This window comes from Chiloscyllium punctatum, chromosome 8, assembly GCF_047496795.1.
Source record: "Chiloscyllium punctatum isolate Juve2018m chromosome 8, sChiPun1.3, whole genome shotgun sequence".
NCBI lineage: Eukaryota > Metazoa > Chordata > Chondrichthyes > Orectolobiformes > Hemiscylliidae > Chiloscyllium > Chiloscyllium punctatum.
In genome coordinates this window covers 88,651,170-88,669,985 of record NC_092746.1, presented here as the reverse complement: position 1 = coordinate 88,669,985, position 18,816 = coordinate 88,651,170, and the positions used below count along the sequence as shown (strand labels likewise).

Genomic DNA, 18,816 nt, shown 5'->3' with positions numbered 1-18,816 from the left:
ATAAATTATACTCCAAAGCTTATTATTTACAAGGCATTAGCCAGGAAAGAGATGGAATATATTCCATTGCATTGAGTACAGTTCCAACAGTTAAGATAATTGATACCATTCTGGACAAAGAGCCTAAGTCGATGAGAACCCTCCATCACACCATCAATCTTCTGAAGCATTAATTACTTCTACTATAGCTGCAGGGTGTATCATGTCAGATGCACTATAGCAACTAACCAAGTCTTCTTTCAAGACCAGACCTTCCACCACCAAGGGCAGGGGACACATGGGACTGCTTGCAAAACAATGTTTCAAGTCACACACTATCCTGACTGGGAAACATATCAAGAGTCAAAATCCTGGAGCTCCCCTCCTAATAGAATTGTGACCAATGCTTCATCATATGCTGCAATCTGAGAATAAATTATACAAAGTAAGAATTCGAGATGGGTGATAAACATTGGCCTTACCAATGATGTTAATATCCTATGAGCTGATAACAAATTCTTCTGGCAGAAAGTTCACTCATTAGAAACAAACCTTTTTGAGAGTCAGTTGTAAAGAAAATATTTAGAAACTTGTGATAGTAAAAATGCATTGCTGAAGGTATAATTACCAGCTGCATACCTTTAGGTAGTTTGCCTCCTAATGCTGTGAACTTCTGAGGATTTTTCAGAAATTCTACGACTTCCTGTAGCTCCTGTTTTGCTTCCTCCACCTGGTGGTGAACCAAAAGCAATATTTGTAAATGAATAATTTAAAATTCAAAATGCTTACGAAGAGTAGAAGGGTTACTTACCCCTTTCACATGTTCAAAGGTTACATTTTTCATCTGAATTGGATCCACAGCTGCATCCAGTCCTGATGTAGTACGAAATCTTACTGTTGGAAAAGGAGGTACAAATTGAAAGGCTCAATGTCTACAAACTTCCCACTTAAAGGTTTACGGAATCTCAAAACTAAACTAAACTAGAAATAGTGGTGCTTGAAGTTTGATTCTATCACTGTTTTGCCCATCATTCACAAAATGAACTTAACAGCGCAACACAATTGAATACCTTTGTAGAATACAATGATTATTTCACAGAGTGAGCAACTTTAAAATAAATAATTGATATGATTGCACATTTTGTTATAATAGAGGATTAAAGAGGTGGCTTTATATTCCTATCAGGTAAAGCTTTTAAACCAGAAGTTAAAGTCCACACTAATTACAAATAAAAGAACCAAGAACATTCAGCTTGACTGACTTGCACATTATTTCATTTTATAAAACATTGGATAAATTTGAATTTTTCAACTGTGAACAGGTTGGTACAGTAGGCTCAACCTGATTCCAGTCAGCTTTATTTTAATACATTCATGAAACATGGGTGTTTCCTGCTAGGTCAGCATCTTTTGCCCATTCCCATTCAGAGGGCAGTGAAGAGTTAACAATATTACTGTGGGTCTGGAATTACACAGAGGTCAAATTGGGAAAAGGATGGCAATTAACTTCCCTAAAGTGCGTAAGTGAACAGATGTGCTTTTCTGACAACCAACAATAATTTCATGGTTATCATTAGACTCTTAATTCCAGAATCTTATTGAATTCAAATTCACCATCGGCCACAGCAGAATACCCCAGGTTCCAAAAATATTACCAGGGTCTCTGGATTCTCATGCCCTAGGCCACTTAACCTCTGGTAGCCACTGTGCTTATGTGGAGAGTCCAGTTGCATTTCTGGTCAATAGTAATACCCAGAGTGTCAATAGTGAGAGATCCAGTGATGCTAACACCAATGAATGTCAAGAGTTGATGGTTATATTGGTCCTTACTGGAGATGACCATTGCCTGGTATTCCTGTGGCACTAATATTTCTTGTGACTTTTCAGTCCAAGCCTGGAAGTTATCCAGGTCTTGTTGCATTTGGAGTGCTTCAGTATCTGAGCAGTCATGAATGGTGCTGAACATTGGGCATGTTTGCCAATGATTGCATAATCCGCCTGATGATGGACAATAAGTCACTGATGAAGCAACTGAAGATGGTTGGCCTGAGGACACTACCCTGAGGAACTCCTGCAGAAATGTCATGCAACTGAGATGACTGACCTCCAACAACCACAAGATCTTCCTTTGAGCCAGGTATGACTCCAACCAGCTGAGAGATTCCCTCCCCATTCCCCCCCCCCCCCCCCCCGCGATTCCCATCAACTCCAGTTTTGCAAGAACACTTAGTTTCCACACTCAGTCAAATGCAGCCTTGATGTCAAGGGCAGTCACTCTCACCTCTGTCACGTGCAGTGAATCAGACTGGCTGAAGACAAGCACCTGAGATGCTGGGGACCTCTGGAATAGGCCATGATGGATCATTCACTTGGCACTTGTCTGACAATTGTTGCAAATGCTTTAGCCTTATCTTTTGCACTGACGTACCAGGCTCCCATTATTGAACCAGGGTGAAGCCTGGCTGGATGATAACGATGGAGTGAGGAATATGCTAGGCCATGAAGTTACGAACAGTGTTGGCGTACAATTCTGCTTTTGCTGATGGCCCACAGTGCCTCATGGATGCTCAGTCTCAAGTTGCTAGATTTGTTCAATGCCTGTCCCATTTAGCATGGTGATAATGTCACACAATATGACTTCACTTCCACATGGACTGTAAGGTGGTCACACTTAGTAATACAGTCATGAACAGTTGCACGTGTGGCAACGAAACTGGTGAGAATGAGGTCAAGTATGCTTCTCCCTGTTATTGGTTCTATCACAACCTGCCAGAGACCTAGTCTAACAACAAGGTCCTTTAGGACTCAACCAATTCAACTGGCATACTACCGAGCCACTCGTGGTGGCGGCCATTGAAATCCTCCACTCAATTTATTCTCTGTACTGAAATCATTAATTTTAAGTGGTAGAAGGGTTTTGAAACATTCAGAAGAATTAGCAAATTTCAGTGGCCTACTGAATTACCAGTCTTTGACCAGATAACCTGGATATTTAGAGACTGAATGCACTCTGACAGATGTCCATTGGAACCTTCCAGAATACTCAATGCACCCAATGTGTAGCAATTGCTTGAAAAGTTTAAAAACTTCCAATGGGCAATTAACTTGCATTAAAGAAGCATGACTTCTGGGAAGATTTACTCCAATGCTATCTGAGTGGTTTGTCAAACTGCATCTTTTGGTTTGGATACAGCACTTGAATTTGCACTTGTGAAGTCCTGGGAAGGTAAGTGGGCATTTTAGATGTTGGCATTTTTACATGCTAAAGATAAAAGATCAGCCACCATCATACTGAAAGACACAGCAGGCTCAAAGGGCTGAATAGCCTACCCCTGCTCCTAATAGCTATGTTTTGTTTAAAAAAGGGTTGGTAATGGATTTTCATTCCAGATCAGAAGATTAGAGTTCTTGTTTTCACTAGGAACTAGGCAGGGATTTTTTAAGACAGAGCTAATACTATACACACCACAAATTCACTCCTCTTATACACAAAATATGCAATGATACTTCCAAATACATATTTACCAGTACTTCAATGAATTGATCAGCAAAATGTTTCTTTTAAACTGTATATTGTTCAAAACTACAAAAGCAAAAAATAGTAATTGAAATATTACCAGATAAGAACGGGGTCCTGGATAGGCCATAAATTCCAAGCAAAAGAAGGAACAGAAGAACTAGTCTCGTCCTTCTTAAAGAATCTGTGGCAAGCAGAATTTTAAAAAGAGTGACGTTAATTAAACAGGAGACTTTGAAGTACTAGCTAGTACTTTTGAGAATACCAGTAGAACATTCGACATATTACTGATAACGGTTTACTCCTGTAGTTACTAATATGAGCTTTGTCATTTTCTGTCTTACTCTAAGTTTCATCGATTCATATTTTCACAGCTACTATTCTGTATCTTAGTCTCGCAACTGTATTCTTTCTAAATTGGTAATCATCCATGTTAGCTATAATCAATCTCGGCATCCCTCAGCCCAATCTGATCTACTTCAAACATCATGCAACTTGACACTTTCGCTCGAACTTTGCTGAAATCCTTAATGATGACTTTATTACTTGCTTTCCATAATTACAAAAGTTTCAGTTTATCCAATGCTTTGCTGCCCACATTCTAGCTGACCAAATATCATTCCCCCATCATCCATGTGCTTGGTAATCTATAGAGGCCACCAGTTCAGATATGTCTGCACTGAAAATTCTCATCTTTGCTTTCAAATATGTCCTTAGCCTCTAGGTCCCTACTTCTAGATATTTTTAAACAACCTGTTCAAAGATGTGACATATCTGTGAAGCAGCTGGAACTTGAAACTAAGCATTCTGTGCCCTAGGTAGGGACACAACCACTACATCACAAGAGACCTTCAAGTACCCACCTCTAAACTGAACTTAATTGCTCCATAATTAGCAGCTCCAACTGCCAAATTCCAAAGTCCTGATTTGCCTTCTAAAATAGGTTTACGTGCTTAAAATTTTTGTTCCTCCCTCATTACATTATTTAAAATCTAACATTGCACCAACATCTCCTTACATGGCTCTTTGTAAATCTTTGATTAATTTTGCTCCTGTAAAGTATATTGGAACGCTTTACTCTTTTAAATGTGCTATGTATATTCAAGTTGTTGCTGAGTTACATTGGTATTTCACTTTTTTTTAAGAAAGGATCAGTCAGAACTCTAACTCTTAAAACTCGGAGCTCTACAGCTTTCACAGTAAAATTCTTAAATGGTAGATTTTAAGCATGGGAAAACACAATGAATATTTCTGCAGCTTTTCAAATATGTGTACATTCAAAACGTATATGAAGTAAACATACAAATTAATGGTGCCCTTTTTCTCTTCCCCAGTTCATTCATTACTCCACAAGCCCACTGAATTATAAGATATTGGAGCAGAATTAGGCCATTCAGTCCATTCAAGTCTGCTCATACTCATCGATAATCCCTCCCTTGTTTTTGTTATGAATGAATTCAGATTTTAGGCTCCCAGTTAATAACGTTTCCATATTCAAATGCTCTACAAATATTTCCTGAGGCAATCCCCAAACATAATTTATTTTTAATATCAGACTTGAATTTGTTCTTACTTCAAATATATTTTTTTCGCAAATTCATTTGAATCCTGGAAACAAAAGAAGCCAATATTGAACCCACATGGTTCTAGCCATATATTTTTTGCAAGATGTAAACACTATACCAGTCATACACAGATACCCACATATTCCTCCTCTTTCAATACATTGTTGGTTATGTGGCCTATGTTATTCATCTTAATTCTGAAAATGTAATTAATTATGCTTATAATTTCAAGCAGTATGGTGGCTTAGTGGTTAGCACTGCTGCCTCACAGCACCAGGGACCCTGGTTTGATTGCAACCTCAGGCAACCGTATGGAGTTTGACATTCTCCCTTTGTCTGCGTGGATTTCCTCTTGGTTCTCCAGCTTCCACTCACAGTCCAAAGATGTGCAGGTTAGGTGCACTGGCCAAGCTAAATTGCCCATATTAGCCAGGGATGTGCAGCCTAGGTGGATTAGTCATGGGAAATGGAAGGTCTCAGGGATGAGGGTAGAGTAATTGGGTGGGTTTGAGTGGGATTCTCTATGGAGGGTCGATGGGTCAAATGGCCTGCTTTCACACTGTAGGGATTCTGTGCTTCCAATATCCACTGACCCCTCAACCACACAGTCCATTTCAGATTCCATACTCCACAGTCAGGAATTCTCCATCTAACAATGGGGATTTTATGAAAATCTATAGCAAGCCTACCCACTCCCAGTTACTTGCAGTACACAAGTAAACACTTCAACCTGTTACCCAATTTTGCAGTGTTTGCTCAAATGACTATTTCACTGCCAGAAGTTCAGAAATGTATTATTTTTCTCTATCCAGGGTTCCATTTTGGGGTGGTCAACAAGGCTCTTGGCTGCACTAAAGTGGCAAGGCTCGCACATGTTGCTGATTCACTGATTAGCCCTTGAGGCTAGTTAGAAGGCAGTTAAGAGTCAACCACATTGTTGTTGGTCTGAATTCATGTCAGAAAGAGCAAGTAAGAATGTTAGATTCCCTTCCCTAAAGAGGAACAACAACTAACATTGATTACATGGTCATCATTGGGCTCGGTTTTTAATTCCATTCGCTTATTGCATTCAGATTCACAAACAGTCATGATAGGATTCAAATCCACGGGTCCAGAACATTAGCCTGGGATGTTCTGGAGTACAATGGTATTGACATTACCATTATGGCACTGCTTTCTTTTTGCTATACTTTTGCCTTGACCTGAACATTGGGCGTGTCTGGTCAAATAATAGTTGTGATATTCATGAAATATCAACTGAACACCTTTAAGAAAAAAATAGCCTTGACCAACACTATGACTATACCTAAGATGCCATATCGGCACGAACTCAGAAGAAAGAAAAAAATTGTTGATACTGACTTACCATTTGTCCTCTGTGTCAGAGCTTGTGCTTTTAGGAATCCCTCTGCAAAACCAGTTTTAAATGCATCTTGATGTGCCTCAGGAATGTTTTTGGTTTTTATCAAGCTGTCCAAATTCTCAACGTCTCTTCCTCGATCCCTTAACAAAAATCCCTATAAACAGATATGTAAACAACACTATCTTTTTTGAAGAGAAACTTTTGTTTCAATTAACAGAGTAACATCACTTCTTACCTTCATAAAAGAAGAAGGAGCAATACTTTCTGATTCAACCAAATTATCAGATACTGCCAGTCTCCTTGATCTTGACCTTAGAGTTTTAAAGCCACGAATTTGCTCTTGGACTTTAAAAAAATTTAACATTCATTAATACCACTACATATTATTTGCAATTTTCATGCAAGAATCAACGCTTAAAACCTGGAATACATACTTGGACAAAGATGAAGGTTGGAACAGAGAGTCTGTAGTGGCCTGGGATATTGTCGAGAAAGCTGAGATGCACGTAGCACGTTGAAAATATTGCCCGAAAATCCTAAAAACAGAATTGATACTTAAGTGCCGTTATTAATGAATTATCGGTGCAGTTAGGTTGAAACATCATTGCAGAAAGCAAGAACACAGTCATCACACGTTCTTTTTTTGGGAGGCAGACTTAACAAATCACCAATGCAGTTGTTTGACCTAACTTAAATATTAAAAATTGGAAGTACTTTACATTGCATTATCAAGTTATTGCTGGTTTCTAAATAATTCTACGAGGTAAAAACAATGACTGCAGATGCTGGAAACCAGATTCTGGATTAGTGGTGCTGGAAGAGCACAGCAGCTCAGGCAGCATCCAAGGAGCAGCGAAATCGACGTTTCGGGCAAAAGCCCTTCATCAGGAATAAAGGCAGTGAGCCTGAAGCGTGGAGGTGGGGAGAAAGTAGCATAGAGTACAATGAGTACATGGGGGAGGGGATGAAGGTGATAGGTCAAGGAGGAGAGGGTGGAGTGGATAGGTGGAAAAGGACATAGGCAGGTAGGACAAGTCCGGACAAGTCATGGGGACAGTGCTGAGCTGGAAGTTTGGAACTAGGGTGAGGTGGGGGAAGGAGAAATGAGGAAACTGTTGAAGTCCACATTGATGCCCTGGGGTTGAAGTGTTCCGAGGCGGAAGATGAGGCGTTCTTCCTCCAGGCGTCTGGTGGTGAGGGAGCGGTGGTGAAGGAGGCCCAGGACCTCCATGTCCTCGGCAGAGTGGGAGTTGAAATGTTGAGCCACAGGGCGGTGTGGTTGATTGGTGCGGGTGTCCTGGAGATGTTCCCTAAAGTGCTCTGCTAGGAGGCACCCAGTCTCCCCAATGTAGAGGAGACCACATCGGGAGCAACGGATACAATAAATTATATTAATGGATGTGCAGGTAAAACTTTGATGGATGTGGAAGGCTCCTTTAGGGCCTCGGATATGATGAGGGAGGAGGTGTGGGCGCAGGTTTTACAGTTCCTGCGGTGGCAGGGGAAAGTGCCAGAATGGGAGGGTGGGTTGTAGTGGGGGCGTGGACCTGACCAGGTAGTCACAGAGGGAACGGTCTTTGCGGAAGGCAGAAAGCGGTGGGGAGGGAAATATATCCCAGATAGTGGGGTCTTTTTGGAGGTGGCGGAAATGTCGGAGGATGATTTGGTTTATGCGAAGATTGGTAGGGTGGAAGGTGAGCACCAGGGGTGTTCTGTCCTTGTTACGGTTGGAGGGGTGAGTCTGAGGGCGGAGGTGCGGGATGTGGACGAGATGCATTGGAGGGCATCTTTAACCACGTGGGAAGGGAAATTGCGGTCTCTAAAGAAGGAGGCCATCTGGTGTGTTCTGTGGTGGAACTGGTCTCCTGGGAGCAGATACAGCGGAGGCGGAGGAATTGGGAATATGGGATAGCATTTTTGCAAGAGGTAGGGTGAGAAGAGGTGTAATCCAGGTAGCTGTGGGAGTCGGTGGGTTTGTAAAAAATGTCAGTGTCGAGTCGGTCGTCATTAATGGAGATGGAGAGGTCCAGGAAGGGGAGGGAGGTGTCAGAGATGGTCCAGGTAAATTTAAGGTCAGGATGGAATGTGTTGGTGAAGTTGATGAACTGCTCAACCTCCTCACGGGAGCACGAGGTTGCACCAATGCAGTCATCAATGTAGCGGAGGAAGAGGTGGGGAGTGGTGCCTGTGTAATTACGGAAGATCAACTGCTCTACGTAGCCAACAAAGAGACAGGCATAGCTGGGGCCCATATGTGTGCCCATGGCTACCCCTTTGGTCTGGAGGAAGTGAGAGGATTCAAAGGAGAAATTGTTAAGGGTGAGGACCAGATCGGCCAAACGAATGAGTGTGTCGGTGGAAGGGTACTCAGTGAGGGGGAGGTCTGGGGGGGATGGTGAAAACTTGGCAGGGCTGGGAGCTGGGATCTGGTGTGGGTGTAGAGCTGGGAGTGGTGGCGGAACCTGTAACTGGAGTGGGTGTGATGGTGGGAGGAATGGGGGTGGAGTCATGAGCAGGGGTAGTGTTCTCCTCGGGGTTCTGGAGGGTGGGGATAGTGACAGTGGAGTCTGTGGGGGGCATGTCATCAGAATGCAGGTGAGTGGTGCTGGTGGGGGCGGAAGTGGGGGTGACCATGGCAGTAGGGGTGGCGGAAGTCAGAGCATGTGGCAGCGGCGATGATGTGAGGGGCGGGAGTGATGTCACGTGTGATGCATGAGGAATTGTGAGGGGTGGAAGTGGTTGTGGGAGCAGCCATGATCAAGTGACAGTCATTAATCAGCGTGGGGGTGGCAGCTGCATCAGCCGCATGGCTAATGGCGTTTGAGTGGATTCCGAGGCCAGGGGAATCTTCTGGAATGTTTGAGGAGCGAATTCCCCTTGCCAGTCACATGTACGTTGTGAGAAATATATTGCCTCCAGCAAACACTGCTTCTAAAGCCTTATCTAATATTCAACTTGCACACTCACTGTCCAGCAGGGATCCACAATAACTACTGCTGCACTTCAGCGCTTACCCCCTTTCCTCCCTCCCACAACAACAATAAAGCCCCTTTGTCCTCACCTACCATCTAACCAGAATCCACATTCATAGGATCATTACTACCCTTTCCATGACCTCCAGCAGGAAACCATCAGACATCATATTCCCCACCTCACCCTTGCCAGCTTCCACAGGGACCATTCCTTCTGTGACACCCTGCTCCACTCCTCCTTTCTTCCCACACCCTCAGGACACTTTCTCTTGCAATCGCAACTACTGTAACATCTGCCTGTTTATTTCCTCCCTCTTCAATATTCAAGGGCCCAAACACACCTTCCAGGTGAAGTAGTGCTTTAACTGACTTCACACAATCTAGTCTATGGTGTTCACTGCTCACAATGTGATCTCGTGGGTGATCTATGGACAGAGCACCTATACTAATCCACAAAAATGATCCTGAGCTTCCAATTGTCTGCCCCTTCAACACACCGCCAAGAACCCTGCCACCATCTGTCTCACACTTGCTGTAGTGCTCCAACAAAGCTCAGCACAAGCTGGAAGAACAGAATCTCGTTTCCTGCTTGGGAATTCCTCAGCCTTCTGTACCCTATATAGGGTTTAACAGTTTAAGGGTTTGAGCACCTTTTCCCATGTCCTTCCCCAACCCCAACCCCAACACACCAGGCCTTTTTATCACATGGTCTACTACCATACATATCCTACTGTCATCTGTTAATAGTCCCCATTAGTAGCTGACCTTTACAGAGTTGTCTGTCTGCTCAACTGTTTCTCTCTCTTTGGGTCCTATCTTCACTTATTGTTTACTCCCACCTCCCCAAGACCCCACCAGAAGGAACAGCCAAAAGACCGGAAACATTAATTCTGCTTTCTCTCCACAAATGCTGCCAGATCCGCCGAGTATTTCCAGCAACTTCTGTTTTAGTTTCTGATTTTCAGCATCTGTAGTTCTTTCAGTTTTTCCAATTCAAGAATGTCTGGTTTATTAAGCTCCTATTGTTGCACAGTTAAGATTGACTCAGGACACCCTGAAAAATAAATCTAGCTGCTGAATCTGCAAATGGGTACATCATCATACTTTTCCCAATGAACAGTTGAAAAAAAATGCTCTCACAAGTCTCGGCTTCAAAATTATTGGTACGGTAAGATGAAAGGTGGCAATAAACAGATATAAAGTAGGGCAGAGTTTGGACAACAGTGCAAGGGGAAAATAATTATTACTGACCATATTTATTTTCAAAAAAGGACTGTGATGAAATGTGGGAGATTTGCCAACGTGACGACTGTTTAGGCTTTGAAGCAGCTGGAGACAAACACGGGAGCAAACTGTCTACCAATTCTGTTAGTTGGCTGGTTTTCAAATCAGATAATCCAAGTTCCCGTAAGTTAATAGCAGGCTGAAAGAAAAGTTTTTAAAAAATTAATAATGGAAATTCAATAACATTTTTTAACAAAATATTTTGTCATAACAGATCAAATCGCCAAAGTCCTAATGGACATATTGTTTCATTCCAACATGTGTGTGTGTGTGCGCATATGTGCATGTTAGTGGCCTGATGGCCTAGTGTCTTGTGAAGGTCACGGGTTTGAGAACAACCATTAAAGACCCTTGTAAAAAAGGTGAAGAAAGGAAAAATTACACCCACTCTAATGCTGTCAGCCAACCATTATAGAAAGGAAGGTGGTTCAAGGAATTTCAATCAAATTGCAAAGTGAAGAATGTTGAGACTGAATGTTCAACTACCAACAGAAACATTACAGGAGATAATACTGGTAACAACTACAATGTCTGACTGTCTACATGAATGACAGAGACTGATCAGTTTTTTTTTAATCTAAAGTTTTAACTTTTGAATTCACTTCTTACTCCTAATTGGTGTGTGTGTTGCACTATTATTATTTCTTCTCACATGTTGTAACCAAAATGCACCATTTTTGTTAAATGAAGAAAGCCTGGCCATATTGACTCATTTGGAAACAAATTATTTTTTTCTGGGAGAAATGTATCCTTGTTTTTAATTAACCTACTTACAACCAACCAAGAGGCTAGGTAAATAAAGAAGGGGAATCAATTTCTCTCCTAACCCAGGAGTTTAACAATATAAGATATTCTGTCTGGAACTGTAAACAACTGGAGAATTTCACTAGAATACTGACTGAAACAATTTAATAAATGCAAATTTTGCAACGCCAACTAGGAATTGGTGAAAAGAGAATACATTTTTTGGAATGTGTTTAAGATCTACATGTTTTAGATTGCACCTTGAGGAACAGAAGAACACACAGCCATGCAGTCTGAGGAATAAGATTCCAAACTGGATTGCAAAATAAAGGTCTGCAGATCTACTGGAGTGCAGATACACAAATCATGAGTGCCAGCACACGTTAAGAAGACAATTAAAAAAGCAAATAATGCATTGAGTACATTTCTAGAAAGAAATACAACAGAAAGCCAAGTGTTAACCTTCTCTAAAATCTTGGTTAATCCACACTCGCAAGTACGGTGAACAGAAGACACAAACAATGAACAAGGGGCAAAGCAAAAAGATGCACTAAAATAATAACAGACTTGAGATTGAACTCATCAGCAAAGATTAAACAGGTTGAGGTTTCTCCATCTTCAAAACAAAACTGAAAAATTAACTTCTGCAGTTACACTTTGGGACCTTGCAAAGTCCCATGTGCAGTTGACTCCATGGGGATTGTCTAGAAAGTTTCAGTTTCCAACGGGCAATTCCCTGCATCTGGAAATCAGTAATAAGATTTTTATAAAGCCCTTAACAGAGAATGCAGAGGATTCAAGGAACACTCCTCACCCACCAGCCTGACCCAAATACTATGCCAATGTTCACAAGTGAGAGGGATGGTGTGAATGTAAAAAAAAGGACTGTGACATAATTTTAAAAACTAGCATAGACAGAAAGGAGGTTTGAGTGGTCTGACAGGCTTAAAAGTAGGTAAATCTCCAGAGCATAATGAAATATATCCTGGGCAAGGGAGGATATAGAGGCACTAGCAATAATTTTCAATATCTCTCTGTCCACCGTAGAAGCACCAGAAATGTGGAGGACATAGAATTATGGTAAGAGGGAGAAAGTTTAAAGGGGATGAGAGGAAATTATTTTCAAACAGAGTGGTGGGAATCTGAAACTCACTGCTAGTAAGGATAGAGACTGAAAGCTTTATAACATTTAAATAGTATTTAGATTTCCACTTCCAAAGCCAAGGCATACAAGGCTGTGGGCCAACTGCTGGAAATGGGGTTAGGATAGTTGGATAGTTATTTTTGATCAACACAGACTTTAAGGACAGAAGGGCCTTTTGTGTAGCACTCTGTGACTCATCTACCTGCTCAACAAACTCATCCTCAACCTACTTTAAGCATTCCATCACTCATTTAGCACTCTAACGCCCCATTTGCCCTACTTACACTCATCCATTGCCAGTTGACAAATTATCCAGAAGTGCTGCTGGACATTTAAACCTCAAAGCACAGCATGATGTATGCTGCCAAATGGGATGCAGTTTCATTTTCTCCCCTCCGTCCTTCCCCCAACCAACCTGCAGTACAGGGCACAGCTCTGCACTTCTGAAGGAGCTAGGATCCAAATTCTTGTCTGAAAATGCAGAGCTCTGCATGAAGAAAAAATTAACAGACTGGCAATCCAACTGTGATTGCCACTCATCATAATATCAGAACCACATGATCATGAGAGGTTTGAACAGGGCCAATGTGGTGAGGTCCTTTCCTCTTGTGAGAGAACCTAGACCTGTTGAAAGTTCAGATATTGCTGATTTAAAACAGAGATTGGGCAAAATTATGAAGGTTGAGTGCCTTTAGAAATCTCTTCTGAAAAGGTGGTAGAAGCAGCATCTGTAAACATTAAGGTAGGGATAGACTTTTGTTCAGCAAGGGAGTGAATGGTTATCAGGGCAGACAGGAAGTTATTTAAGATTACAAGCAGGAGGCTGGAAGAACAGAGCAAGCCATTCAGCATCAGGTGGAGAAGTCGATGTTTTGGGTGTAACCCTTCTTCAGGACTGGGAGTGGGTGTAAGGGAAGCTGCAGAATTGAGGAGTGGAGGGGAATGGTGAGGTGGGCATAGGTAGAGACAAGTAGAGGGTACAATCTGGTTGGTCGATGGTAGGGATCAATCTGGTAGATGGCTGAGAGGAATGGAAGGGAGGGGGAGGGGCTGGGATCAGAGGTGATTTGAGATTTGAGAACCCAATGTTGAGTCCTCAGAGCTGTAGGCAGCCCAAGTGGAAGATGAGGTATTGTTTCTCCAATCTGAGGTCTGATTTGCTGTGGCAGTGGTGGACGCCAAGGATGGTCATGTTGGATTGGGAGCGGGAAGGGGAATTAAAATGGGCAGTGAGTGGGAGGTTTGGATGGCCTCTATGGGTTTGGCTTGGATGCTAGGTGAAATGTTCCCTTAGTTTACATTTGGTCTTATTGAATAGCAGAACAAGCTCAGGAAGATGAATGGCAAGTGTATTCTGTCTGAAGTATCAGCAGCAAAACTGGCCACTTAGCGGATAAAACCCATGATGGTTTCCAGGTCTCACCGCATATGAATACAGACTATTTCCACAACTGAATTGCAACAGAGATGATTCTGTAATTACATCATCTATGAGCATTCCCTGTAACCTTACGATGCAGGGAATGTTTTTGATGGAGCAGATGAAGATGGTTAGACCTAGCCCAACATGAGGAACTGTGCTTTTGTGGCACAATGGTAGCATCCCTAACTCTGGACCAGGAGACCAAGTTCAAGTCTCACTTGCTCTACAGTGTGATAGCAACTCTGAACAGGTTGAACCACTTAAAAAAACAATTCCTGAGGAACTTCTGCATTAATGTCCAGGGAATAAGATGACTGACTTTCAACAATCAAAGCAACCTCTCTTTATGCTTGGTATAACTCCATCCCAGCAGCTGATCCATCAACCAGGCCCTTTAGACTCCGACAGCTTGATCAATAGCAGTGCTACAAAAGCACTCCGAAATTTTCTGTGCGCTGTCAATATAGCAAGCGTCTTTAAACATCCAAGTCACAGACACACTCTTCTAGGAGAAAGTGAGGACTGCAGATGCTAGAGATCAGAGCTGAAAATGTGTTACTGGAAAAGCGCAGCAGGTCAGGCAGCATCCAAGGAGCAGGAGAATCGACGTTTCGGGTATGAGCCCTTCTTCAGGAATGAGGAAAGTGTGCCAACCAGGCTAAGGTAAAAGGTAGGGAGGAGGGACTTGGGGGAGGAGCGTTGGAAATGCGATAGGTGGAAGGAGGTCAAGGTGTGGATGATAGGCCGGAGTGGGGGTGGGGGCGGAGAGGTCAGGAAGAAGATTGCAGGTTAGGAAGGTGGTGCTGAGTTCGAGGGTGGAGAGTTCGAGTCCCAACCCTCGAACTCAACACCACCTTCCGAACCTGCAATCTTCTTCCTGACCTCTCCGACCCCACCCCCACTCCGGCCTAACACCCTCACCTTCACCTCCTTCCACCTATCGCATTTCCAACGCCCCTCCCCCAAGTCCCTCCTCCCTACCTTTTATCTTAGCCTGCTTGGCACACTTTTCTCATTCCTGAAGAAGGGCTAACGCCCGAAACGTCGATTCTCCTGTTCCTTGGATGCTGCCTGACCTGCTGTACTTTTCCAGCAACACATTTTCAGCACAGACACACTCTCCAAGCTCTGTATTGACTATCATACGTCTATTTATTTCTGAGAAAGCTACCAATTCATTGACCTTCCTGCATTAAAATATGAACCTTTAATTGTGTTTTTTTCCCAATTCTGGTTTAAATTTGTTGATAACTCTACCAGTTGTATGCTCAGTCCCTTTCTATCACCTGTGGTCATTATCTGTATTGCTGCCTTACACTAATGCCTTCTCTTCTCTCTTTAACTTTTGAAATCTCCACTCATACAGTTCTCTATAACTCCACTTATACAATTCAAGAATAGTTGTTCCAGAATAGTTGAGTCAATGTCATCCAAAAATACAGCTCTCTCTTTTCCCAGTAATCATCCTAGCGTCTTATCAATCCAGATCCATTTTTCCCACATCAATCTTTGAACCATGCATTCAAATCTCTGATCTGATTTATTCTATGCTAACTTCCTTGTGCCTCTTATTCTAACTCATAGTGGTTTTGCTTTTTAATTTAGTTTCTAACTGTGCATACTCCTTCAGCAGAAGCGCTTTCCAGTCATATCTAGATCACTGGTATCCACATACAATATAACAAAGGCACCCTTCCCCTTCCATTCCAAGTTATAGTCATAGAGATGTACAGCACGGAAACAGACTCTTCTGTCCAACTCACCCATGCCGACCAGATATCCCAACCTAATCGAGTCCCATTTGCCAGAACTTGGCTTGTATCCCTCCAAACCCTTCCTATTCATATACCCATCCAGATGCCTTTTAAATGTTGCAATTGTACCAGCCACAACCACTTCCTCTGGCAGCTCATTCCATACACGCACCACCCTCTGCGTGAAAAAGTTGGCCCCTTAGTTTCCTTCCATATCTGTCCTCTCTGACCCTAAACCTATTGCCTCTCGTTCTAGACTCCCCCACCCCAGGGAAAAGACCTTGTCTATTTGTCCTATCCACGCCCCTCATGATTTTATAAACCTCCATAAGGTCACCCCTCAGTCTTCGATGCTCCAGGATAAACAACCCCAGTATATTCAACCTCTCCCTGTAGCTCAAATCCTCCAACTCTGGCAACATCCTTGTAAATCATTTCTGAACCCTTTCAAGTTTCACAATATCCTTCCAGTAGGAGGAAGACCAGAACTGCACACAATACTCCAAAAGTCCCCTAATCAACATCCTGTACAGCTGCAACATGACCTCCCAACTCTGAGACTTAATGCTCTGACCAGTAAAGGAAAGCATACCAAATGCCTTCTTTTCTATCTTATCTACCTGTGACTCTACTTTTAAGGAACTATGAACCTGCACTCCAAGGTCTCTGTTCAAAGTCCTGCTAAGATTTGCTTTCCCAAAATGCAGCACCTCGCATTTATCTAAATTAAACTCCATTTGCCACTCCTTAGCTCACTGGCCCATTTGATCAAGATCCCGTTGTAATCTAAGGTAACCTCCTTCGCTGTCCACTACACCTCCAATTTTGGTGTCATCTGCAAACTTACTAACTATACCTCTGAAACGCCGATCCAAATCATTTATATAAATGATGAAAAATAGTGGACCAACACCAATCCTTGTGGCACTCCACTGGTCACAGGCCTCCAGTCTGATAAACAACCCTCCATTACTACCCTCTGTCTTCTAACTTTGATCCAGTTCTGTATCCAACCTTGCGAACCTGTCTCCCATGGAGAAGCCTTACTGAAGTCCATATAGATCACGTCCACTGCTCTGCCCTCATCAATCCTCTTTGTTACTTCTTCAAAAAACTCAAACAAGTTCGTGAGACATGATTTCCCACACACAAAGCCATGTTGACTATCCCTGGCACCTCACCTGTGACTATTGATGATACAAATATCTCAGCAAAAGGGCCCAGCAATCAGTTCCCTCGCTTCTCAGAGCTCTAGGGTACCTGATCAGGTCATAGATATGTACAGCACGGAAACAGACCTTTCAGTCCAACCCATCCATACCGACCAGATATCCCAACCTAATCTCGTCCCACCTACCAGCACCCAGCCCATATCCCTCCAAACACTTCCTATTCATATACCCATCCAAATGCCCTTTAAATGTTGAAATTGTACTAGCCTCCACCACTTCCTCTGGCAGCTCATTCCATACACGTATCACCTTTTACGTCGTTCCCCTCTTGCCTTAAACCTATGCCCTCTAGTTATCCACCTTTGAGTTAAGACATCCAGCACTTCCTCCTCTGTAATATGGACAATTCAAGATGTCACCAGCTATTTCCCTACATTCTACATCTTGCATGTCCTTCTCCAAAGTTGACACTGATGCAAAATACTCATTTAGTTTCTCCCCTATCTCCTGTGGCTCCACAGTAAGGCTGCCTTGCTGATCTTTGAGGGGCCCTATTCTCTCCCTAGTTACCCTTTTGTCCTTAATGCATTTGTAAAAACCCTTTGGATTCTCCTTAACCAAATTTGCCAAAGCTATCTCATGTCCCTTTTTTGCCCTTTAGATTTCCCTCTTAAGTATACTCCTACTGCCTTTATACTCTTCTAAGGATTCACTTGATCTATCTTGACTATACCTAATATATGCTTCCTTCTTTTTCTTAGCCAAACCCTCCATTTCTCTAATCATCCAGCATTTCCTATGCCTACCACCCCTTTCCTTTCACCCTGACAGGAATATACTGTCTTTGGACTCTCATTATCTCATTTCTGAAGGCTTCCCATTTTCCAGCCATCCCTTTACCTGCAAACATATGCCCCCAGTCAGCTTTTGAAAGTTCTTGCCTAATACCATCAAAGTTAGGCTTCTTCCAATTTTCATCACTATTTTGCTTGCCCCAAAGTGCTCCCCCACTGACACCTCAGTCAACTGCCTCTTACTTCCTAAGAGTAGGTCAAGTTTTGCACCTTCTCTAGTCAGTACATCCACATACCGAATCAGAAAATTTTCTTGTACGCTCTTAATAAATTCCTCTCCATCTGAACCCTTAAAGCTATGGCAGTCCCAGTCTATGTTTGGAAAGTTAAAATCCCCTACCATAACCACCCTATTATTCTTACAGATAACGGAAATCTCCTTACAAATCTGTTTCTCAATTTCCCACTGACTATAATACAATACCAATATGGTGATCATCTCTTTCTTATTTCTCAGTTCAACCCAAATAACTTCCCTGGATGTATTTCTGGGAATGTCCTCCGTAAATACAACTATAATCCTATCCTTTATCCGAAACGGCACTCTTCCCCCCACAACCCCTGTCTTGCCTCCCTTTCTTCCTTCCTGTAGCATTTGTATTCTGGAACATTAAGCTGCCAGTCCTGGCCATCCCTGAGCCATGCTTCTGTAATTGCTATGATATCCCAGTCCCAGGTTCCCAACCATGTCCAGAGTTCATCTGTTTGGCCTCTTGCATTGAAATAAATAGTTTAATTTATCAGTCCTCCCTTGCTCTCTGCTTTGTTCCTTCCAGCCCTGACTGTTTGACTTGTTCCCTTGAATGGGTAGGGAGCAAAGAGATACAAGATCCTTAGAAAATCGATAGCAGATTTAGATAGAGGATATGGATTAGCACAGGTTTGGAGGGCTGAAAGGCCTGTTCCAGCGCTGTAATGTTCTTTGTTCTTGTTCTTTCCCAACAATACCAGTCCCAGATTGATCTCTTTCCTCAGTATCTCCTGGGTCCCAACACTCCCACCCAACTTGTTTAAATCCTCCCGCGCAGCTCTAGCAAATCTCCCT

The 18,816-nt window shown here is 42.6% G+C and overlaps 1 protein-coding gene across 1 annotated transcript in view; it reads right to left on the bottom strand.

Moving 5' to 3' along the window:
• Positions 1-18,816, bottom strand: part of LOC140480728 (ATP-dependent zinc metalloprotease YME1L1-like) — a 68,281-nt gene that overhangs the window by 25,677 nt on the left and 23,788 nt on the right. The window contains exons 3-9 of the mRNA XM_072576013.1: positions 10,648-10,819; positions 6,859-6,960; positions 6,660-6,769; positions 6,428-6,578; positions 3,597-3,680; positions 791-873; positions 619-709 (exon numbers count right to left, since the gene is read on the bottom strand). Of these exons, the coding sequence (XP_072432114.1) occupies positions 619-709; positions 791-873; positions 3,597-3,680; positions 6,428-6,578; positions 6,660-6,769; positions 6,859-6,960; positions 10,648-10,819 (793 nt within the window). The remainder of the gene's footprint in view (positions 1-618; positions 710-790; positions 874-3,596; positions 3,681-6,427; positions 6,579-6,659; positions 6,770-6,858; positions 6,961-10,647; positions 10,820-18,816) is intronic.